The 24,924-nt window shown below is 39.9% G+C and overlaps 1 protein-coding gene and 1 long non-coding RNA gene across 21 annotated transcripts in view; one reads left to right on the top strand and one right to left on the bottom strand.

Moving 5' to 3' along the window:
- LOC137208427 (uncharacterized) overlaps positions 1 to 16,654 on the bottom strand; it is a 112,180-nt gene extending 95,526 nt beyond the window's left edge. For both annotated transcript variants that reach the window (XR_010935628.1, XR_010935629.1), the window contains exons 1-2: positions 16,256 to 16,654; positions 4,533 to 4,648 (exon numbers count right to left, since the gene is read on the bottom strand). This is a non-coding gene — a long non-coding RNA (uncharacterized lncRNA). The remainder of the gene's footprint in view (positions 1 to 4,532; positions 4,649 to 16,255) is intronic.
- A 107-nt stretch (positions 16,655 to 16,761) lies between these two features.
- Positions 16,762 to 24,924, top strand: part of LCOR (ligand dependent nuclear receptor corepressor) — a 136,313-nt gene continuing 128,150 nt past the window's right edge. For 4 of the 19 annotated variants that reach the window (XM_067709841.1, XM_067709839.1, XM_067709838.1 and 1 more), the window contains exons 1-2: positions 16,762 to 16,898; positions 17,917 to 17,990. Coding sequence is in view for 7 of the 19 variants with exons in the window: in XM_067709829.1 (XP_067565930.1) it covers positions 16,802 to 16,898 (97 nt within the window). In the remaining 12 variants the exon portion in view is untranslated. Of the gene's footprint in view, positions 16,899 to 17,916; positions 17,991 to 18,228; positions 18,349 to 24,924 lie in introns of all 19 variants that reach the window. The other 15 variants (XM_067709829.1, XM_067709828.1, XM_067709846.1 and 12 more) reach the window with 10 other exon arrangements.

Here is a 24,924-nt window from a genome sequence, read left to right as displayed (position 1 = left end):
TGCTATATTTTGGAAGAGTTTGAGAAGGCTAGGTGTTAGCTCTTCTCTAAATGTTTGATAGTATTCACCTGTGAAGCCATCTGGTGTTGGGCTTTTGTTTGTTGGAAGATTTTTTTTTTTTTTGGAAGATTTTTAATCACAGTTTCAATTTCAGTGCTTGTGATTTGTCTGTTTATATTTTGTCCTTCTTCCTCATTCAGTTTCAGGATGTTGTGCTTTTCTAAGAATTTGTGAATTTTTTCCAGCTTGTCCATTTTATTGGCATAGAGTTGCTTGCAGTAATCTCTCATGATCCTTTGTATTTCTGCAGTGTCAGTTGTTACTTCTCCTTTTTCATTTCTAATTCTGTTGATTTGAGTCTTCTCCCTTTTTTCCTTGATGAGTCTAGCTAACGGTTTATCAGTTTTATTTATCTTCTCAAAGAACCAGCCTTAGTTTTATTGATCTTTGCTATTGGTTCCTTCATTTCTTTTTAATTTATTTCTGATCTTTCATTTCCTTCTTTCTGCTAAGTTTGGGGTTTTTTTTGTTCTTTCTCTAATTGCTCTAGGTGTAAGGTTAGGTTGCTTATTTGAGATGTTTCTTGTTTCTTGAGGTAGGACTGTATTGCTATAAACTTCCCTCTTAGAACAGCTTTTGCTGCATCCCATAGGTTTTGGGTCATTGTGTTTTGTCATTTGTTTCTAGGTATTTTTTGATTTCCTCTTTGATTTCTTCAGTAATCTCTTGGTTATTTAGTAGTGTATTGTCTAGCCTCCATGTGTTTGTATTTTTTACAGATTTTTCCGTGTAATTGATATCTAGTATCATAGCATTGTGGTCAGAAAAGATACTTGATATGATTTCAATTTTCTGAAATTTACCAAGGCTTGATTTGTGACCCAAGATATGATCTATCCTGGAGAGTGTTCCATGAGCACTTGAGAAGAAAGTGTATTCTGTTGTTTTTGGATGGAATGTCCTATAAATATCAATTAAGTCCATCTTGTTTAATGTGTCATTTAAAGCTTCTGTTTCCTTATTTATTTTCATTTTGGATGATCTGTCCATTGTTGAAAGTAGGGTGTTAAAGTCCCCTACCATGATTGTGTTACTGTTGATGTCCCCTTTTGTGGCTGTTAGTATTTGCCTTATGTATCGAGGTGCTCCTGTGTTGGGTGCATAAATATTTACAAGTGCTATATATTCTTCTTGGATTGATCCCTTGATCATTATGTAGTGTCCTTCTTTGTCTCTTTTAATAGTCTTCATTTTAATGTCTATTTTGTCTGATATGAGAATTGCTACTCTAGCTTTCTTTTGATTTCCATTTGCATGGAATAGCTTTTTCCATACCCTCACTTTCAGTCTGTATGTGTCCCTAGGCCTGAAGTGGGTCTCTTGTAGACAGCATATATATGGGTCTTGTTTTTGTATCCATTCAGCCAGTCTATGTCTTTTGGTTGGAACATTTAATCCATTTACATTTAAGGTAGTTATGGATATGTATGTTCCTATTACCATTTTATTAATTGTTTTGGGTTTGTTTTTGTAGGTCTTTTTTTCTCTTGTGTTTCCACCTAGAGACATTCCTTTATCATTTGTTGTAAAGCTGGCTTGGTGGTGCTGAATTCTCTTAGCTTTTGCTTGTCTGTAAAGGTTTTCATTTCTCCATTGAATCTGAATGAGATCCTTGCTGGGTAGAGTAATCTTGGTTGTAGGTTTTTCCCTTTCATCACTTTAAATATGTTCTGCCACTCCCTTTGGGCTTGCAGAGTTTCTGCTGAAAGATCAGCTGTTAACCTTATGGGGATTCCCTTGTATGTTATTTGTTGCTTTTCCCCTGCTCCTTTTAATATTTTTTCTTTGTATTTAATTTTTGATAGTTTGATTAATATGTGTCTTGGCATGTTTCTCCTTGGATTTATCCTGTAAGGGAATCTCTGTGCTTCCTAGACTTGATTGACTATTTCCTTAAGGAAGTTTTCAACTATAATCTGTTCAAATATTTTCTCAGACCCTTTCTTTTTCTCTTCCTCTGGGACCCCATAATTTGAATGTTGGTGCGTTTAATGTTGTCCCAGAGGTCTCTGAGACTGTCCTCAATTTTTTTCATTCTTTTTTCTTTATTCTGCTCTGTGGCAGTTATTTCTACGACTTTATCTTCCAGGTCACTTACCCATTGTTCTACCTCAGTTATTCTGCTATTGATTCCTTCTAGAGAATTTTAAATTTCATTTACTGTGTAGTTCATCGTTGTTTGTTTGCTCTTTGGTTCTTCTAGGTCCTTGTTAAACGTTTCTTGTATTTTCTCCATTCTATTTCCAAGATTTTCGATCATGTTTACTATCATTACTCTGAATTCTTTTGTAGACTGCCTATTTCCTCTTCATTTGTTTGGTCTGGTGGGTTTTTACCTTGCTCTTTCATCTGCTGCATATTACTCTGTATTCTCATTTTCTTTAACTTACTGTGTTTGGGGTCTCCTTTTCACAGGCTGCAGCTTCATAGTTCCCGTTGTTTTTGGTGTCTGCCCCCAGTGGGTGAGGTTGGTTCAGTGGCTTGTGTAGGCTTCCTGGTGGAGAGGACTGGTGCCTGTGTTCCGGTGGGTGGGGCTGGATCTTGTCTTTCTGGTGGGCAGGGCTGCGTCTGGTTGTGTGTTTTGGTGTGCCTGTGAACTTAGTATGATCTTAGGCAGCCTCTCTGCTTAATGGGTGGGGTTGTGTTCCTGTCTTGCTAGTTGATTGGCATGGAGAGTCCAGCACTGCAGCTTGCTGGCTGTTGGGTGGAGCTGGGTCTTAGATTTGAGATGGAGATCTCTGGGAGAGCTCTCGCCGATTGATATTACGTGGGGCTGGGAGGTCTCTGATTGTCCAATGTCCTGAACTCAGCTCTCCCACCTCCGGGATTAAGGCCTGTCAGCCACACGGCCTGGTACGTGGGGATTTTCTTGCCTTTTGGGAAGTCTGACGTCTTCTGCCAGTGTTCAGTAGGTCTTCTGTAGGAGTTTTTCCACATGTAGATGTATTTTTTTTCAATTTATTTAATTAATTTATTTTTGGCTGTGTTGGATCTTTGTTGCTGTGTGTGGGCTTTCTCTAGTTGCGGCGAGCGGGGCCTACTCTTTGTGGCGGCGGGCAGACTTCTCACTGCAGTGGTTTCTCTTGCTGTGGAGCATGGGCTCTAAGCACTCGGGCTTCAGTAGTTGTGGCTCACGGGCTCTAGAGTGCAGGCTCAGTAGTTTTGGTGCACGGGCTTAGTTGCTCCGTGGCATGTGGGATCTTCCCAGACCAGGGCTCAAACCCATGTCCCCTGAATTGGCAGGAGGATTCTTAACCACTGCGCCACCAGGGAAGTCCTGTAGATGTATTTTTTTCCTTTCTTTCTTTTTTTTTTTTTTTTTTTTTGCGGTACGCGGGCCTCTCCCTGTTGTGGCCTATCCTGTTGCAGAGCACAGGCTCCGGACGCGCAGGCTCAGCGGCCACAGCTCATGGGCCCAGCCACTCCACAGCATGTGGGATCTTCCCGGACCGGGGCACGAACCAGTGTCCCCTGCATCGGCAGGCGGACTCCTAACCACTGCACCACCAGGGAAGCCCTGTAGATGTATTTTTGATGTATTTGTGGGGAGGAAGGTGACCTCCATGTCTTTCTCCTCCGCCATCTTGAAGGTACTCCGATCATGGTTCTTTATGCACAATATCTGGCCATAGTTTCTGGTTATGTGGAGATCAAAACCATAAGACACATGGACAAATCCATAATTATAATTAAAGACTTCAATACTTTTTCAGTGTATCTCCTTCTTAATTCAATAATTAAGTAGATTCAATAATTAAGTAGACAGAAAAGAAGCAAAAATATAGCAGATTCAGCAACACTATGAAACTATTTGACTCCATCCCTCCCAACATCAGAATATACACTCTTCTCAGGGGCACATTGAACATTTACCAAGACTAACCATATTCTGGGCCATAAAACAAGTCTCAATAAATTTAAAGGATTCAAATCATACAGTATGGTCTCTGGCTACTACAGAATTAAGTTGGAAATCAACAACAGAAAGATCTACAGAAAAATTGTAATTTTTTGGAAACAAGATAACATGCTTCTAAATAATCCATGGTCAAAGAAGAAATTGAAAGAGAAATTAGAAAGCACTTTGAACTTAATCAAAATGAAAATATAACATACCAATATTTGTGGGAAGCCTCCACAACTATGAGATAATAAATTTCTGTTGTTTACACCACCCAGTCTTGTGGTATTTTGTTATGGCAGCCCTAGCAAACTAATACAAGCCCCAAACTGGAAATAACCTGGATGTCCATCAACAGATAAATGACTAAACAAATTTGGCAAATTTCATCTTAAAGTGATCAAGGTTAGTATCACCCCATGATAAGTCATATTGGTATCATGTGCACCTGACATGATGCCGTGAGAAGAGCACCTCATCTCTGTGGACCTCCTCCCCAAGTCCCATAGCCCCAGTCTAATCATGAGAACACATCAGGCAAACCCAAATGAAGGGATATTATACAAAATACCTGATCAGTACTCTTCAAAAGTTTCAAGGTCATGTGGAGCAAGGAAAGACTGAATAACTGTCACAGAATAGAGGAGACACAATGACTAATTTCACAGTGACATTCTTGATTGGACCCTGGAACAGAAAAAGAACATTAGAGAAAAAACTGCTGAAATCTAAATAAAGTCTGTATTTTAGTTAATAGTATTATTTTAATGTTAATATCTTAGCTTTGACAAATGTACCATGGTCATGCTAACATTAAGGTAAGCTAGATGAAAGGTATTATCTTTGCAACTTTTTTTTTTTTTTTTTTTTTGGCTGCAGAGTCTTAGTTGCAGCATGTGGGATCTTCGTTGTGGACTGTGGACTTCTTAGTTGCGCATGTGAACTCTTAGTTGCAGCATGCATGTGGGATCTAGTTCCCCGACCAGAGATCGAACCTGGGCCCCCTGCATTGGGAGCATGGAGTCTTACCCACTGGACCACCAGGGAAGTCCTGCAACTTTTATGGAAATCTAAAATTATTCCAAAGCAAAAAGTTTATTTTAAAAAATTGTGTATATGTAACAGCATTCAAACAGTAAGATCCCACTTGGAGTACTGTTAAAAATCAAATATTTAGGAATAAATCTAATGAAAGATATGTGAAAATTCTACATTGAAAACTACACTGTACGATAGAGATCAATTTTTTTTTTTTGCAGTACGCGGGCCTCTCACTGTTGTGGCCTCTCCCGTTGCGGAGCACAGGCTCTGGACGCACAGGCTCAGCGGCCTAGCCGCTCCACAGCATGTGGGATCTTCCCGGACCAGGGCACGAACCCATGTTCCCTGCATCGACAGGTGGACTCTCAACCACTGTGGTACCAGGGAAGCCCCCTAGAGATCAATTTTTAAAGACTCAAATAAATAGAAGGATAGATCATGTTCATGGATTAGAAGACTCAATATTGTTAAAATATCAATATCCTCAAGTTAATCTGATAATTCAATGCAATCCTAATCAGAACCCCAGCAGGGATTGTGTGTGTGTATGTGTGTGTGTGTAAATCAACAAGCTGATTCTAAAATTCAGATAGACCTCAAAGGGCCAAGAATAGCCAAGGCAATCTTGAAGAAAAATAGCCCCAGATGACTTACACTATCTGACATCAAGACCTATTATAAAGGTATAGCAATTAACACAGTGTGCAAAGAAAGACAAATTGATGAGTGGAATGTAACTGAGATATCAGGAACTGACCCACACATATATGGTCACCTGATTTATGACAAAGATAACACTACAGTAGGGAAAAGATAATATTTTAGTAAATAGTGTCTAGGCAACTGGGTAACAACATGGAAAACAATATACCTTGATCACTACTTCATTCTACACACAAAAATCAATTTCAAGTGGATTGCAGATCTACATATGAAAAATAAAACAATAAAATTCTTAGAAGAGGACATCTCCTTCACCTTGGAGTAGACAAAACTTTTAAAAACAAGACATAAAAGCACTAACCAAAAAGAAAAAATTTGATATATTTGACTATATTAAAATTAAGGACTTCTGTTCAAAAATAAAATACGATTATGAGAATAAAAAGACAATGCACAGAATGGGAGAAGATATTCACAATACCTATATTCTATAGAAGACTCATATTCAGAATACATGAAGAACTTGTATGTAAAAAACAACTTCATGAGACTTCCCTGGTGGTCCAGTGAGTAAGGCTCTGCACTCCCAGTGCAGGGGCCCGGGTTCGATCCCTGGTTGGGGAAACAGATCCCGCATGCATGCCTCAACTAAGAAGTCTGCATGCCGCCACTAAGAAGCCCGAGCCCGCATACCGCAGCTAAAAGATCCTACATGCCGCAATGAAGATCCCGCGTGCTGCAACGAAGATATCTCGTGCTGTGACAAAGACTGGGCGCAGCCAAAATAAATAAATAAATAAATATATTTTTTAAAAATTGGCAACAATGGACATCCTTGAGAGTATCATTCTAAGTGAAGTAAGTCAGAGAAAGACAAATATCATATGATATCACTCATATGTGGAATCTAATTTAAAAAAACTTCATAAATAAGGGATATATAAAGAAATACAAATACCACTTAATAGAAAAACAGGCAAAAGATGAATAAGTATCTTACCAAAAAAAGGACAGAAACGGCCAATAAATATGTGAAAAGGTGCTCAATGTCGTTCATTATCTCCAGAATGGCTACAATGAAAAAGTGAAAAATGCCAGATGCTGGAGCGTCCAAAACACTTCTGCACTGATGGTGAGAGTGTGAATTGATGCAACTATTTTTGGAAAACTATTTGGCAACACCTACTAAAACTAAACATATGCATACTCTATGAACCAGAAATGGTATATAACCATCTTATATACCCAACAAAAATGCACACAGATGTTCACCAAAAGATATATACCAGAAAATTCACTGGAACACTGCTTGTAATAGTCAAATACTGGAAACTATCCAAATGCCCAACAACAGTAAAACACATAAAATTTAAGACATTCGCACAATGAACAGTACTTACCAATGAGATTGAATGGACCACAGACCCATGTAGCAATATAGACGAATCCCATAAGCACAATATTTGGCAAAAGAAGACCCTCCCCAAACTACATACTGTATAATTACAGCTTTTAAGTATAAGAACAATTAAAACTAATCTATGTTGTTATAAGTCAGGATAATATTTTCCCTTGTAAGAAGGGATATGCAAGGACTGGACCCAAGCTTGACCTAGATGCTCAGTGTGTGAATAGCTGTGTTCAGTTTGTGAAATCAACACACTCTGCACTTCTACTGAGGTAAGAAACAATCCCAGAATTTCAATATTTTGAGAACAACACTTGCTCATGGTATATATTCACTGAAGGTTAGGAGAGTGGTTCAGCTCATCAGAATCACTCAGGGACCCAAGCTGACGGAGTAGCTACCACCTAGAATAACACTCAAATGACCCAGCCTGCAGTCCTATGTATCACTTCTGCTCACAATTAGTTCATTGACTAGAAGGAGTCACATGGTCCCACCCAACCACAAGGGGACTAGGACATGCTTTGCTGTCATGTCCGGAAGTGGAGAGAACCAGAAACATGTGGTAAACATACTGCGCCATATTGTCAGCCAGTATTCTTCTGGAACACACTTTCTAGCAGCTATATGGTAATCTACCAAAGGCAGTCTCATTACATACATAACCAATTCCCTTTGTTGAACATATATTTGGTTCTTTTTCTATTAATAATTGAATATTAAAATTTTGTTCTTTTTGTCCACTGCCTTGTTTAAGAGTCTTCCCATGGGCTTGAACTTCTGCCCTTTTAAGCACCTTGTGAAGATCCTGCAAAAGCTTTCTCTGTTTTGGTGGTACACACCTGCTAACTGCATACATAAGATTTATTTTACAATTCCTTTGTTTTGAAACTTATTTTCCTAGGTTTTATTGCTGTTAATTGTTTCGGGTTTCCCTATTGATGTTACTGATTTAGATGGCTTTAGCCAAGAGGTAGGCATAAATCTCCTACATATATGATCTTCTTCCTAGAAAACTTCTAATGCCTTAAACTTTGAGTATGTTATATTATCAAATGAAAACAAAACAAAATATTAATTACTGTAATATTACATCAAATTTAAATGAATGGGTTCATATGAAGCTGAGTTTACTTATTTTTCTTAACATACAATAGTATGTATTACTGCAATTTTGCAATTCTTATTTTACACACTATGGTATTTTATTAAAATCTACAAATACAAAAGTATTTGTTTGAAAATTTCAGGTATTTAACATTGATGAATCCTAATAACTTAGACAACTCAAGCTCTAAAAAACTTTGGAATACTTAAACCAACCTTCCTTTATAAATGTAGAAAACAAGGGCCAGAGAATTCAGTGATTTGTTGAAGGTCATAAAGCAAATCAATTACCAAAAGAGATATCCAACAAATTTCAAAGGTATAATGATGACTCTGATCCTCACATTTCTGAAAGGGTTATAGATCGAAGAACTGACCAGTAGAGTTTTCCAGAATTAATAGTGTCAGACAATATGAAAGAGCGTTTGTGCAGCAACATTTTTATCTGTTTGGAACACCTAGAGTGTACTGGCATCATTTATGCTGTTTCTAGGAGAGCATCTGTCAAGAAGAATCTGACTGAGAAAATAAAAGCTTTCAGAGAGTGGGGCGGGAGGAGGGAAAAAAAAAAGCTTTCAGAGAGATGTACAGAGTAATTTTCAAGAAGAGTTGTAAGGGAAATTTTTTATGCTAAGGTGACATCAACTGCAAGCAACTTGTGGAAATTGTTTTCTTTTTAAAAAAAATAAATGTGAGGAAAAGATCGAGATGTCATTCATCACTTTAGGGTACTCATTCTCTTTCTTCTGAATATGAAATGTCATCCATCCCATGAATAGATGAATTGTTCCTTGTTTTATGTTGTACTGTATCTACAGTACTTCAAGTCTTCCACAGTGTGTGCCTTGGAATTTGTTACTTCTGCATTTCAGTTGATTTGGGAAGAACTGTTAATTGGATCAATAAGACAATGTTTGAGAAGAAATTATAGACCTGTGCTTCAGACAAAATGATAAGAGTCATAGCATACGTAACCATATAAGTCATTCAGCATAACACAGTTTTAGTGATAAATAACAGTGCTCGAACTTTTGAAAAGGCACTTCAGGGAGAAATCCCAAATAAAAGAATAGTAACAGGATTTTATTTTTGGAAAAGAGTGTGAATTGGTTAGCAGAATTATGAGATATATTCTAATGCTTTTATCACCTTTCAAAAATAACTGTAATGAGTCAGCCCAAGAGCTTTCATGCTCTGAAGATACAGAAATTTCAATAAAATGTAAAACTTCAAAGATTTAGTGGATAAGTATTTGTTAAATGTCAATAGCACAATGTTTAATTTATAGAGACTAAATAACAGGGAAGTTTGACAGCTATTTTTTAATACATACAAAGCCAAGCTAGCATTTACCTTGATCTGTGATGCACTACAGTGAAAAAGATAAGAACCAAGTTATTGGAATCTCCTGAGTTCAAATTCCTTCATCTACCTGTTGTGTCAATTTGAGTAAGGTATTTAAACTCCATGTGCTTTATTTTCCCTGTTTCTAAAACGAGATAAAAAATAGTACCTAACTTGTAGAATTATTTTAAGTATTAAATGAAATAAGGCAGGTAAAGTGCTTAGCTCAGGACTTAGCTTGGAGTCCTCACTCAATAAATAGTGACGACTATTCGTCCTTCTATCATTATTAGTGATAATGTAGCTCCTTTCATTATTCCACAAATTCGTATAAGTTACTCTGATTTTTTTCCTAAACTGATAGGTACTTAAGATGTCTGCATTGTCTTTTTGCAGTAATAATTACTGTATTGTCTGCAAGGAACATAATTAAGATTCATCCACAATGATGAAACTACTCTTTTTTTTTTTTGGCCATGCCGTGAGGCATGCAGGATCTTATTTCCCCGACCAGGGATCGAACCCATTCACGCTGCAGTGGAAGCATGGAGTCTTAACCACTGAACGGCCAGGGAAGTCCCAAAATTACTCTTTTTGATAACCTAGCATTATATCATATATCACATACCGTATATCATATCATATCATAGTCCTATAGGCCAGCATTGAAAGACAATTGTATAAGGAGTGAGCAGACATGAATTCTACACCCAGCTCCATCTGTTCTGCTTCCATCCTTGAAGCTGATCTAAACCTCTAATCACACTGCACTTGCATCTTCAGACACATGTAAATGACCTGGCTTGGGAGTCATATGCATCACTTCTGCTCACAGTTAGTTCATTGACCAGAACAAGTCACCCATTTGTTTGAGTAGCTGACACATAGCAGGCTCTGAATAACCAATCTTTTAAAAGATTAAATGAAAACAAATTAGAGTGGTTACTCAGTAATGAGTTGTTTTTGTTAGATGGGAAAATTATCAGATATAAACTTTAAAATGCACATTTTGCTGAAGTTCAGCAAGGATATTTAAGTGCTTTTTGTGATTTTACCAAGCTTTACATTTCTTATTTAAATTAAACTTTTCTTTGAGGACTTCCTTTGGTTTTATATACTTTTATTTTGCCTAACTCAGTTGCATTTTATACCTTTTCAGTCTTTAAAAATTGTAACACATTTTCCATGGAAACAACCTTTGTTTGCTACCTAGTTATAAATAACTTCTTTCTGGTGATTCTTTTTTTCTTACAATTACCTAACAAAGACAATGGTGAACTGTTTGTTTTTTCCTGAAAAGCAAATGAACATAGTACTATATACTTAGTTAACTGTAGATCAGCATAGGATATGACTCCGAGGGCTTATGGAAAAACGGCACACTCACTCCTTAAAAGAAATTAAAAAAAATAATGCTAAAGATATTTAAGGTTTATCCCTACATCCTCTTGAAACTGCTTATATCTTAGTCAATTAATTCTATTGTCATTCGGAAAAATACCTCATAAACTTAAATTTGCACATAACATTAGTGGCATACCTCACTCATGCCCACATTCTGATAGCCAGAATGGAGCAGGATTACTGGGTGTAGCAGATACTGTTTTAATGCCCCACTCATATGCTCTTGGACCTTATCATTTTGGTATACAGATGCCGAAGACTTCCATTTACCAGCACCTGCATTTCTGTATCTGAGGGCTTTCTGGCTCCTGAAGCCTGTTCTGTCTATGAACAGAATTAATCCTTCCCCCGCACTCAGAGTAGATCTCAACCAATGACTAAGGGGCTTATGTATACTCCAGGTCCCTCACCCTTGAGGTGGGTTTATCTGAGGCACTGTGTCTTAGACTTCCCCAGAGAGATTTATTCCAGTTGCCCACAGTAGCAATTTAAGAATGCATCCTTAACTGTCTTCCTTATTCTTCTGTCTCACTTCCCCACTCCATACTGATGTTTCCTGGAATCATCTCTGAAATAGACTACTCAAATTTAAATTCTTATCTCAGGCTCTAAGACCGTGGATCATGGGATCTACATAGATCTGTATGGCCAGTTTGCTCTCAGGGTAGCTGTACCCATTCACACTCTCACATGTGGTTCCTACTTCTCAATGACATCGACGACTTTTAGATTCATCTCATAGTTTTATTTTTTCTGTGATAACTAGTGAAACCCATTTCTTCCCACACCTGTGGGCCATATGGTACTCATACCTTTGGATTTCCCACTTATGCTCTTTTCCATTTTTCTATTGGGTTACCTATATTTTTCTTGATTTGGAATATTTCCCTGTATATTTTAGATATTAATTCCTTGTTGGTTTTAGATGTTGCAAATATCTTCTAGTCTATCAAGTATCTGTTAAATTCTTGACATAAATCTGTATGTATGGTGTCCTTTATAGACTTAATTTTGATGTAAAAAATACTATATATATTTATTATATATTAAGATATATAATGCTTTTTGAGGGGGTCTGGTTTACAAAGTTATTCCCACACCAAAGCCACAAAGACATTATTCTCCATGATCTCCCTCTTCCTATGCTAGTACCAGAGTAATGGTAGTACCACTCTAGCAGAGTGACTCTCTCCCTGTCACATGTCAGATTGTCTGGAAGCAGAATCTGAGATGGACTTTGGGATGTAAAAGGTTTACTAAAAGTTAGCACCTGTGAAAGGGAGGGGAAGGAAGTAGAATTGGGCAGAGAAAGTAATTGAACTAAGATGCAGGTTGATAAAGCCTCCGGCAACCCAGTGAAACACTTTGGAACAAATACTATTAATCATCAGAGTGTCCTGCATCAGGCTGAAATGGCCAGACTTTTATAGCTCACTTGCCCTCAGTCGCCATATCCTGGCAGCCTTGGAAGGATGTGACCTTGGGCAAGAGAGTTCCCAGCAGATGAGGCTGACCCTGAAGCAGCTGAGAGCTGGAGGCTGTATAGCAGCTGCCCTCCCTGCAGCTGGGCAGTGAGTTCTTCCTCAAAGGAGGATGTAGGCTGTACATCTCCATGTCTAACATACTCTTCTTTGCTCTTCTTTTTAAAAATTGACATCATAATTATTCACAGATCTTTATTTTTCTTTATAAATTCTGGAAGTTTTTTTTTGTGTTCCTTTTGGAATTTTGGTTGGAATGGCACAGAATGTATGCCATTCAATGTGAGGAGAATTGACATCCACTGGGTAGTGGTGTACCAAGTAGATGACATTTGGGTGGTGGCCAAACAGATGATGCTCTGGAGAAGGAACTGCAGAAGTAACAGGCCAAGGAGGCAGCCAGTGTAATCAGGGGATTGTTAAATACAGAGGGGATCAAGCAAATAATTATATATATGTTGAAATCAATATGAAAAAAAATATATGGGAGCCTGGTTTCACTGTCAAAAGGGGATTTACAAATATAGAGCAGGGAAAGTCTTACAAGTACTCAGAGGTGCTGGATTGGCATCGACTGCATCAGTGTAAACTCACCGCTTTTAAATATATTTAGTAATAGGTTTAGAAATAGAGATAAATATAGGCATACACATACATATATTTCCTAGCTCTGACAGCTGAAAGAACCTAGGCACCATGATACCCCCATAGCAGTAAACACACTGAGAGCCTAGATCTAGCTTTCTGATTACAGAGCCGAGGCAGAGAAAATACAAAATGAGCCTAGAACAACTAGTTGTACCAGAAAGTAAGGAAATGTTTATAGAATGATGGGGATATGCCAACAGGACAAAAAGTCAGCTTGAAGGGACTCCCATTGGCCAAATCTGGGACAATCTGAACATGAAAATAAACAGCTATAGTAAAACATTACAACCTATTGAATGAGATAGGAGTCCACACTGAAATAAATAAGTGAATAAATGAATAAATAAATAAATAAATAGAAGGGAAAACTCTTCCTTATATTAGAATGTTAACTAGTAACTACAGAAGAAATGATGGACTGAGAAAATCACCATTTAATCATAATCACTGTGATGAGTGATTCAGACAGCAATTAATGGATGTTAAGGCTGGTGGGCGAGGTGAGGAACAGAATATTGGCATAATCTCAGAATATCTCCCTACAAAATATTTATCATGTACAAAGGAAATAATGTGATTTTTATGGTGGAAAAGACCACCTGACTAAATGAGCAAAGTTCTCATCACAGTGGTGTGAAGAGTTGACATCATGAGCCCCCAGGGAGATGCAAAGAAGAGCCCAGCCCCATTTCTGTGGTTTTCTTGTAAAAATGTATGTCCTGAGTCTAGTTATGAAGAACAGTAAATGGACCCAGTTGAGGATCATCCTATGGAATGAAAGGCCTGTTCTTTTAAAAACTGTCAAGGTCATAAAAAACAAGGAAAGACAGAAATTGTTCCAGATTCAAGGAGAGTGAAATACATGACAATTAAATTCAATGTAAGTTCCTAGATGGGATTTTGGACCAGAAAAGGAAAAAAGACATCGTTGGACAGAGAGTGAAATTTTAATGGAGTCTGTGTTGTATCAATGTTGATTTCCTGACTTGGAAGTTTATGCAATGGTTATGATGGAGAGCGCCTTTGTTTTGTGGATATACGCACTGGATGTTTAGGGCTGATAGGGTATCAAGTCTATACATTTTTATAAGATTGTTCATAAAAAGACTCAACCAAAACAATGAGACCATATATATAGATACAAACACAGAGTGAAAGCAGATGTGCTAAGATATTATACTTAGGGAATCTAAGTGAAGAGGATATGGGAGTTCTTGCAACTTCTCTGTAATTTGAAATTATTTCAAAATACTTATGGTACATATTCATATTCATATCTATTTATTTATTTGGCCATGCGGCACAGCTTGTGGGATCCTAGTTCCCCAACCAGGGATAGAACCTGGGTCCCAGCAGTGAAAGCGCCGAGTCCTAACCACTGGACTGCCAGGGAATTCCCATACAGATTCATATATAAAATAAACATAAAAACATATGTCCACACAAAAGTTTGTGCACAAATATTCATAGCAGCATTATCTATAATACCCAAAAAGTGAAAACAATCAAAATATCCATTAACTGGAATGGATAGGCAAAACATCATATATCTGTACAATGAAATATTATTTGGCAATAAAAAGGAAGTAGGTATTGATACATGCTACAACGTGGATGAACCTTGAAAATACTGTGTTCGGTGAAAGCAACCAGTCACAAAAGACCACAAGTTGTAGGATTCCATTCATGTGAAATGTCTACAATAAGAAAATTCATAGAAACCAAAAGTAAATTAGCTGTTGCCAGGGGTTGAGGAGAGCAGGGGAAATGAGGAGTGGCTGTTACTTATTTGGGCTTCCAATTCCATACCTCAAATTAGAGAATCTATACCTTATTTTAGAGCTGATCTCTGAAGTCTCTAGGATCCTCTTAATCTATATGTCTGAGACTCGTAAAGAGATTGTGTTGAGGAAGTAATACCCTTGACTTGATGATTTTTAAACAACTTATATGGGGTTATTGGAAAATATATTAATTATTAACTCATTTTAGAGTAGCATGTTGTTCATTTATTTGAAACTTTATGAAACATACTTCCAAAAACCATAGGAACTTGGTTAAAAGCTAGCAAAGACTCAAACGCACCACCTAGCGGTGAAGACAGGAAGCTTCAGATTGGTGATACTAGACGTCTTGCCATCACACGCGCAGGACGGCTGCCCTTAGTAATCTTTTATCTTGAATTTGTCCTGTCCCCTCATCACTCAGGATAGTTTCACGTACACAGAAACCCAATACTTCCGGACTTAATAGTTTGTTCATTTGACGTACTTTTAATCCAACGAAATATTGTTGACTTCTGAGAATTGTGGGAAAATCATTGGTTTTAAGATTTGCGGGGCTGAAGGTGCCTTTCTATTCATAAACCTCAAACCCCTCCTACCTAAGAGCCCCACCTAGTCTATCTCTTTGTGGATGGACACGCCACTCCACAAGCGCCTGGTTCAGAGAACCAGGACCACTGCCTTTGAAAAGACAAAAATCTATACTCCAATGGGATCCTTGATGTCAAGTATTTAACGACTTTTGTTTTACCTACTACAGAAATTAAAATTGTCTTCAAATTTAAATTTAAATATCTAAAAGCAGGAACGCACCATCCTTAATCTTAAACCCCAAAAGCAGGAAAGAGGTCAGAATCCTAGGGTACTGGGCCTATTGGTAAAGAGGGGTCTATGTTGTTTTTTCCTTTGGTTTTGCATTCCGCTCCCGTTCCTCCTGCCCCCGCACTTTCTCCTTTCCTTTTTCACTCCATCTTTTTTCTCTCTTTTCTCTTTCTCTCCCAAATAACAGTCAAGTAATTAAAATCAGCACCATGTTTAAATGGAACAGGTAGTGCCCTGCACAGGGTGATTTAATTATCCCAGGTTTTCACCTGAAAATCCTCTTGCCATCGAAAATATTTCTCTTCGAGTTCTTTCCTGAAATATTAAGCTAATTTCCAACACTCTGCTTTAATTATTGTTAATTAAGCCTTCTTTCGAAATATCATTCTCACTTTAGCACAATTTTTTAAAACCCCTTTCGACACAACACAGGAGGGCTTCTGAATACACCAATTTTAGAATTTTGCCTGTGATCAGCCTTGCTAATAGAAATCTCCTGGTTTTTAAATATTAACTTAAAACATTTGATTTCAATTTTTTACTGGGTTTACGAATGCCGGCTGCCTTTCAATGACTTAAAATGTAGCCTCACCTTTGAAAACTCTAGGGCTCAGTGCCTCCACGGGCATCCAGGCATTTATTCTTAATTCTGCTTCTTAAATAGGCTCCGGGGAGGAGCGGTTTCGATCTAGAAGTTCAGGGAAGCAGTTACCACAGAACTTGCAACAGTTGGTGTCAGGCGATAGGCAGGTTGGAAGTGATAAATGGGGCTGGCTTAAGAAACAAAAAGCCCCGGGAAGGGAAAGGAAGGGACAGCCGTGGCCTTAGGGGCTGTCAGCACGGGACCGGCGGGGCCCAGCTCCGGCCGCTGGAAGGCGCCTTCTGGAAGGCCAGAAGCGGCAGCGGCCGCGGAGACCGCAAGCCGGGAGATCGCGCACCGCTGAGTGCGGGACGGGCGCGCGCCCAAGCCGCCCCCCCGGCCACGCCGGGGCCAACGCGAGGTGAGGCCGGCCCTGCCCCCGCGCCGCCCCCGGCGGGAGGCGCGACGCCCAGGCCGCGGGTGCGTGCGCGGCCCCGGGCGACGCGGCTGGGCGTGCGCGGGGCCGCGGCGGAGGCAGGGCCGGGCGGGCGGCAGAAGATGGCGAGGGTGTGTAGGCGGCAGCAATGCTCCGTTGAGAGACGCGGCTTTCGGCAAGAACTGGACTCCTGGCGCCACAAGCTCATTCACTGTGTAGGTGAGACCCTCCCCCGGCTGCCTCCGGCTCTCGGGCCACCCCGCCGCCGGCCGCCCGGAACGAGGGAGGGAGCCGGGAGAGAGCAATTGCTGCTCCGGCCCGCCCGCCCTCTTAGGTTTGGGCGTCCCCCTCCCCCACCCCCCGGAGTGCGGGCGCGCGCGACCTCCGGGCGGGCTCCCCGTGCTCGGGCCTGAGCGCGCGCGGCGGCCCCTCCCCTCCGCGCGCCCTCGCCGGGGCGGGCTCTCGGGCGGGAGCGCGTGCCCCTCTTCTCCTCCTTCCTTCCCTCCCATCTTCCCTCCCTCCCTCCAGGCCCGCCGCCGCAGCTGGCTTATTGTGGAGGCTTGCCGTGCGCCGCTGCCACTGGACCGGCGGCGGCGCCGCCGCCGGTGCCGCAGAGCCCAACGCGAGAGCTGGGGACGTGCGTGGCCGCGGCTCGACCCCCTGGCTCCTCTCTGGCGGGCGCCTTCCGCGTCGCACGCCGCCCCTCCCCCACGTGCCGCGGCGGCGCGCGCTCCTGCGTGCACGGGCGGCGGGCGGGCGCCCGGCGCTCGGGCGTGTGCGAGGCGTGAGGTGGAGATGGGGGCGGAGGGAGCCGGAGCTGTCACAGGCCCCGGGTCCGCCTGACCGAGCCAAGTGGGGTGTCATGGCCGCGGGGGGCAGCGGCTGCACTTCCTCTGCGGGCGGCGGCGGCGGCAGCGGCCGGGGAGTTAATCCTCGACGCTCGGGTCGGTGTGTGTGTATTTGTGTTCGGTGTGTGCGCGGCGGGAGGAAGGGGGGTGGGACCGGGTCCGACCGGGAAGCCGGAGCAGGGGTCGTTCTTGTCTTTTCCTGGGGGATTTTCCGGAGCCGCCGCCTCGCCGAGAGCCTCGTCCGCCGCCCGCCTCCCGGACCTCAGGCCGCCTCGGGTGGCTTTTTCCGTGCGGGCAGGAGGGAGTGTGGACGGGGTCGCCCCGGGAGGGGCTGGGCGGCCGAGCTGCGCCTCTCACACTGTGTGTTTTGTCTGTTTTTCTCTCCCAAGGTCCCGTTTCCCTCTGTGCGGCGGCCGGCGGGACCATAAGGGCTTAACTCATATATTTAACCCCCCTCCAAAAAGTAAGTGGCCCGTGTGGTGTCTCCGCTCCGCCCGCCGCCCCCTAGCCCCAGTCCGTCCTGTGTCTGACTCTCCTGTGCTCCAGCATTGTTATTTCCCCATCTTTGCTTCGGTGCTGCTGATGTGTGGGGAAATGTCTCTTGTCGTCCTCCGTCCCCCACGCCCAGTCCTCGGGGAGGCCCAGAATTCCAAACCGCCCCCCATCCCCCCTGTGGGGAATGATCTTGGTCTTCCCAACAGAATCTAGGAGATTCTTTCCGTTCGCTTGGGCCCCTCATCCCCTCCTTCCCGACAGGGTTTCGTTGGAAGGAATTATGCAAATCCTGCTTTCTGGTGTCCATTCAGCGGCAATTTCATGCGGTGAGAAGTTCTCTTTGTTGTGCGAGGGGGAGAACAGACACTGATTTAATAGACATATCTGTTGGGGGGAAGGGTAGAGGGGGTGTGGAGAAGCTCAGTTTGGAAGAATTACAGCACTTGGTAGCTCAGTGTCTTTGTGTTTGAGCTTTCTGGCTTGACAGGAGGGTATGCCCTTTACAATGTCCCACAAGGGATATTTTCTATAATAGATTAAAAAACAGAACTGAAACTTTAAACAAGTGAAAAATAAGGTAACCTTTAGTTAGAGAATATAAACCTTTCCATTTCTGCGGTGTTTCATTATGAAAATGTATGTGAATTTTGTTAAGGGTTTAGACCGTACTATCAAAATTAATACAGGCAACAATGCTTTACAGTATCTGATATCACTTTGGTTGTCCACAGGTTAAAAGTATATTTTAAAACATATACTTGTGTAAATAATAAAAGTATGAATGCGTTTTTTGGTGTAATTTGTCTTGTGGATATATTTGAAAATTTCCCTCCTGCCAATCCCAGCCCAGCTCTGCCGTCCAGGAATCAGCCTTTTGGTTATTAGTTATCATGCCGTCCAGGAATCAGCCTTTTGGTTATTAGTTATCATTTACTCTGCTCTGTCTCTGCTTGTTTTATTCTTTGAAACCTATCTTAGGTTTGCTAAAATGTTACATCAGCTTTAGCACTTATTGAATTATGTGTTATTTGTAACTATCATATGAGACCTTATAAGGCATGTAGAGGTTTTGAGAATCATGAAATTAATGAGTTTTCAGAATCTTAAGTTAATACAAAATCCTGAAATTATTTCGAAGAATTTTTAGTTCTTGTATTTGTTTCACTTTTTTAATGATTGGTCTTTTTTTTCAGTAGGGCTTTTTAGTTTTTAAAAGATTTTGAAATTGAAAACTATAACCCTATAGATTTCTTAAATTACTGTTGCTTTAGTTTAGATGGTTGTTTATCTTATTCTGATTCTTTTTGCTTTGAATCCTTGCCTTTTGCCTCAGGCCCCCTTTTTATCAGTCATTGCTTAGTGTTAGTGGCGAGTTACTGCTGCTTGACAAGACATTTTTGTTTTTTGATTTTGGGTTTTTTTTTTTTTTAACTAATAAAATCCTTCTGTAAGTATCTGAATTGAATATCAAATTTTAGATTCTTTTTTTGAGGGAGAATTTTAATCTAGTAATCAGTTTTCTTTAAAAGCATTCTGTTAACTCCAAATATCCACTTTCGAGGTAGTAAAGTTCAGGAGATTATTTAGAGTCCAGAGTGCAGATCAGTATTTTAGTCTGAGCAGTAATATATAGTTGATAGTCTCCCAACTAAAATCAGTTGCGTCTCATATTTTCTCTTCTATTGTATGTAATTTTGTTCTTTAGGAAAAGAGTTCTAAGTAAGTCAAATATAGTGTTAACTTTCTATATATAGAGCGGTGGCAATGGTTCTTATTTATGTATAATCCAAAAGGCAACTCTGTTTGTCACTAGCAAATGTAATAATTTCTCTTTTATTTTAATGGATTGGTTCTGAACAGTTAACCTTCTATTTGATTCTCTTTACTGATTATCTTAATACTTTAGGGTCATTTGGTTCCGAAGTAATACTTAATTTATAGCAGTCTTTGGATTGAAAGTGAATTCTCACTCATTTCCAAAATCTAATACTCCATTCTACTTTATTTTTTGGAGGGGGTTGAGGGTCAGGACTGTAGAGGTGGAAGTGAAGGTGTTTGTGTTTCCATTATTAGGTTTTAGTCGAATTGGAGTTAGCAGGTTCAGGCAGTGATTATGATCAAGATGGATATTTGGTAACCAGGTGATTATTGAGTCCTCTGGGACTAGAATGATATTCCATTCTGGGAAGATGGAGGTTCTCTCTGTTGCCTAATATGATGTAACCTATTGCTTGGCTGCTCCTCATCTTTGCTATATTCTCGAAAAGCCCTTCACAACATAGGGGAAGTTGTGATTATTTCAGCTTAGCTCTAACTTGGTGGAAAAAGGATAGCAGGATGAGTCTCTGACTTAACAGAGAGTTATTTCAAATTGCCCTAATTCCCTCAAATATGCTTATAGCTGGAGCAGTTCTAGGAAGCATCTGAATAATGCCATTTTTTTTAGCCTTATGGGGTTACACAGGATGGCCTGGAATTCCTTCCAGAGTGAGAATTAGGTATTCAATGTCTGTGGGGACTTGCCACTTCTGAGTACTTGCCTAATCACTTAGCTGCTTGTACTAGTGCTGTTTTTAGGATCGAAAGGCAGTTAGGTAAGTACATAATTACTTTATTTAAATATTTATTAAGCATCTGTCTTGTATTAGTCACTGTGGGCAAACAAAGATATTGGGGAAGCTGCCTTAACATTCAAGAACTTTTATTAGTCCTTAGAAAAAATATAGTGTATTCAGTAGAAGGCAAAATGTGCCATACGATAGTGAAAGCAAGTGCTGGGGGGTGTTTGGAAGTGAAATAAATCACTTGAGATGATAAAGAAAGGCTTCATGAAGAAGGTGGTGGATTTTTGCTTCATTCTGATGAAAATGGAGAAGGCATTCCTGTCACGTGAAACAAATAAGCAAAAGTACAAAAGGACAAGAGTGAGTTGTCTGTTTAAACTGCAGTCCAAGATTGGTGTAGGAAATGTATAGGTGATAAGTTTGCAGAGATAGATTGTTGGATTTTCTAATGCAGGTTAAAAAGTGGAGTCTCTTTGTTAGGCACTTGGGGTTTGCAACACACCTGTCTCCTTAGCTCAGGAGAAGAATGTTTCCTTTATTTAAGGATTCCATTGTAAAATTCTACAATAATGATGTTGGTTGTTTTTTTAAATCACCTTGGCAGAGACAATATTGTTATCCACAGCAGTGTCTCTTCTAAGTAAGCTCATTTGGAGGTTGTACCTTATTCCATTGCACAAAACTCATTTTCGAAGTTGCCTAAAATCAGTGGCATATTCATTCATTGAGTCCCCTTAGTTTTGAGAAATTTTCATCCTTTAGAGGTTGGATTTGGTATTTGGAAACAGAAAAGAATATTTTCTGCCACAATAAAGGTATATATAAAATAATGAGATTGGTATTTTTTCCTGCCTTGCAAACTGGCTCTGAAAGCTCAGCAGAGGGGCTTGATTTGTTTTGATGTGCCTCTGAACTTCTCTCTTGATTCGTATTTCCTTTACGTCCACCTGTCTGCTGAATGGAATCTGGATATTGGGTAGATGTGAGTAAACAAAGCTGTTATTTTTTGTAGTTTCAAGTTAAAGACTTGCCATTACTACCCTCCAAATTATCTTTACTCTATTTGCAAATATTTTAAAAAATCTTTTTACTGTTAGTTATACTTGCACATTGTTTTTGGGATAATCCCAGTGTGAAATATTTGCTAATTTTATTGACTGTCTCTTGTATGTAGAAAGTATCCCAAGTCCAGTGGTCCATACCCTGAATTTTTTCTTTTTTTAATTGAGATATCATGTATATACCAGAAAATTCACCCTTTTAATTCATACAATTCAGTTGTTTTTAGTTTATTCACAAGGTTGTGCAAATATCACTAATTCTCGAACACTTTCATATCCAAAAAAGAAACCCTATACTCATTAGAAGTCATTTTGCATTTCTCCTATGACCCAGTCCTTGGTAACCCCTAATCTACCTCTGTTTCTGTGGATTTGCCTGTTCTGGACAGTTCATATAAATGTAATATTATAATATGTGGCCTTTTGTGTCTGGCTTCTTAGCGTGTTTTCAGAATTCATCCATGTACTGGCATATATCAGCACTTTATTGCTTTTTTTGGCTAACTAATATTGCATTGTATGGACATACTATATTTTGTACATCCATTCATCAGGTGTCAGACGTTTGAGTTGTTTCCACTTTTTGCCTATTATGGAGAAGCTGCTGTGAACTTAAGCAGCATTATTCCTGTGGACGTTTATCTTTTCTTCTTTTGGGTACGTACTTCAGAGTGAACTTGCTGGGTCATATAGTAACTTTTAATGTTGAGGAACTGCCAAACTGTTTTCTAAAGCGGCTGTAGTATTTTACATTCCCACCAGCGGTGTAGGAGGATTTCAGTTTCTCCACACCCTTGCCAACACTTGTTACTGTCTGTCTTTTTGGTTATAACCATTCTAGTGGGTAGGTATGAACTGGTATCTCATTGTTGTTTTGATTTGCATTTCCCTAATGACCATTGATGTTGAGCATCTTTTCATTTGCTTGTTGGCCACTTGTATATTTTCTTTGGAGAAACGTCTCTTCAGATCCCTAGCCTATTTTTTAAGTTGAGTTGTCTTTTTATTGTTGAGTTGTAGTGTATATTCTGGATACTAGACCCACATCAGTATATGATTTGCAAAAGTTTTTTTCTTATCGTACCCTCAATTTGAGAGTAGTTAGATCAGAAGATAATCTGCAGCATTATTCCTGTGAAGGGAATAATGGATGTTGTAATGGAGTGATCAGAATGAACCAGAATTACTCAGGAAAGGCTTCCTTAAACATCCTTTTCCATGAATTATTAAAATTGTTATTTGATGGAGTTTTGTAATAACACAGATATACTTTACTATCCAAATCTTCTAAGTTTTTGCCTTTTTTTTTTTTAGTGAGGGTTCATATTTCAAGTTCAAATAATATGGCAAACCATGTTATTTGAATCTTTTCTACACCTGAGTTTTGGATAGTATATAACCAAGGTTTGGGTGGAGAAGGATATCTTTTCTCTGTATAGACATTTTGTCTGAATCTATTCTGTGTCTAGTGTTCATGGTGTTACCATCTTATATCTGCACAGCACATTTTATATTTTTTTAGAAAACTTTCACATTATTTTATTGTCTTTATTTAGAAATGTAGAAAATTAAAAATGGGTATTAAAAAACTATTGGTCAGTTGGGAAACATTGAGTAATAACTCTTGTTAAAGTAATAAGGGGATTTCCTTTAGCATAAATGCTTCCCTCTTATCCACAGAAATAATTTTATGATATTTTAATGTTTGAAATAGTTAACCTAACTTCTCAGGTAAAAGTAGAATACAGAGCTGAACTTCTCCAGAAAGACTTTTTAATTTAATTTGCTTCAATTGCTGTATGAAATTACATAGTAGTTTTCTACCTCTATTAATGATGGTACACATCAAGACTAACTTTTTGGGTTAGAAGCTGTGAATACCAGTATTATTTCCCATGAGAATTATTATTATTGGAAAAACTGTTGTAGGATGAACATTTTCATTTTCGTTGTTAATAATAGTCTGTGACTGTTATTTGGTCTCATGATTAGCTTATTTTTCATAAGCTCTGAGTCATTTTATTATCATCATTATTAATACCTGATTATTGTATATTTTTTTTCTTATTAGTTGACTTTTTAGAGATTTCCAGAGGGTAAAGGCATGTTCTCCCTCTCCTAAGCTGCCAATATAAAGGGGAAGAAAAACTAATTTAAAAGGATCTACAGGGCTTCCCTGGTGGTGCAGTGGTTGAGAGTCCGCCTGCCGATGCAGGGGACACGGGTTCGTGCCCCAGTCTGGGAAGATCCCACATGCTGCGGAGCGGCTGGGCCCGTGAGCCATGGCCACTGAGCCTGCGCGTCCAGACCCTGTGCTCCGCAAGGGGAGAGGCCACAACAGTGAGGCCCGCGTACTGCCAAAAAAAAAATGGATCTACAGGTTGTGTGTTGCTTGGTAAAAGAAAATCCCACATCTGCAAATGTGAATGTACTACAAAAAATGTATTTTATGTTACAACAGAATTCATCTCTGATTTAATATAAGAAACATGCTCCACTAGTACATGTAGAATTATTATTGGTTTATACAAATTTCAAAAATAAGTGTACCATGTGTGTAGAGGAAGGAATTGTTGAATTTGTTAAATTGAGGCATGCTTATGTTCAGTTTGATCTCTTGTTTTTCACGTATTTTTTATTGTCCCCAATGCATGGGTATTTTTCTTTTTAATTAATTTATTTTTGGCTGCATTGGGTCTTCATTGCGGTGCACGGGCTTCTCATTGCAGTGGCTTATTGCAGAGCACGGCCTCTAGACGCATGGGCTTCAGTAGTTGTGGCACACGGGCTCAGTAGTTGTGGCTTGTGGGCTTTAGAGCGCAGGCTTAGTAGCTGTGGTGCATGGGCTTACTTACTCTGCAGCATGTGAGATCTTCCCGGACCAGGGATCAAACCCAGGTCCCTTGCATTGGCAGGCGGATTCTTTTCTTTTTTTTTTTTAACTTCTTTATTAGGGTATAATTGCTTTACAATGGTGTGTTAGTTTCTGCTTTATAACAAAGTGAATCAGTTATACATATGTTCCCATATCTCTTCCCTCTTGCATCTCCCTCCCTCCCACCCTCCCTATCCCACCCCTCCAGGTGGTCACAAAGCACTGAGCTGATCTCCCTGTGCTATGCTGCTGCTTCCCACTAGCTATCTGTTTTACGTTTGGTAGTGTATATATGTCCATGCCTCTCTCTCGCTTTGTCACAGCTCACCCTTCCCCCTCCCCGTATCCTCAAGTCCGTTCTCTAGTAAGTCTGTGTCTTTATTCCTGTCTTACCTCTAGGTT

The sequence above is a fragment of the Pseudorca crassidens genome, chromosome 16 (genome assembly GCF_039906515.1).
Source record: "Pseudorca crassidens isolate mPseCra1 chromosome 16, mPseCra1.hap1, whole genome shotgun sequence".
In the NCBI taxonomy this organism is placed as follows: domain Eukaryota; kingdom Metazoa; phylum Chordata; class Mammalia; order Artiodactyla; family Delphinidae; genus Pseudorca; species Pseudorca crassidens.
Note: the sequence above shows the minus strand (reverse complement) of the source record. Positions and strands in the feature narration are given on the sequence as shown.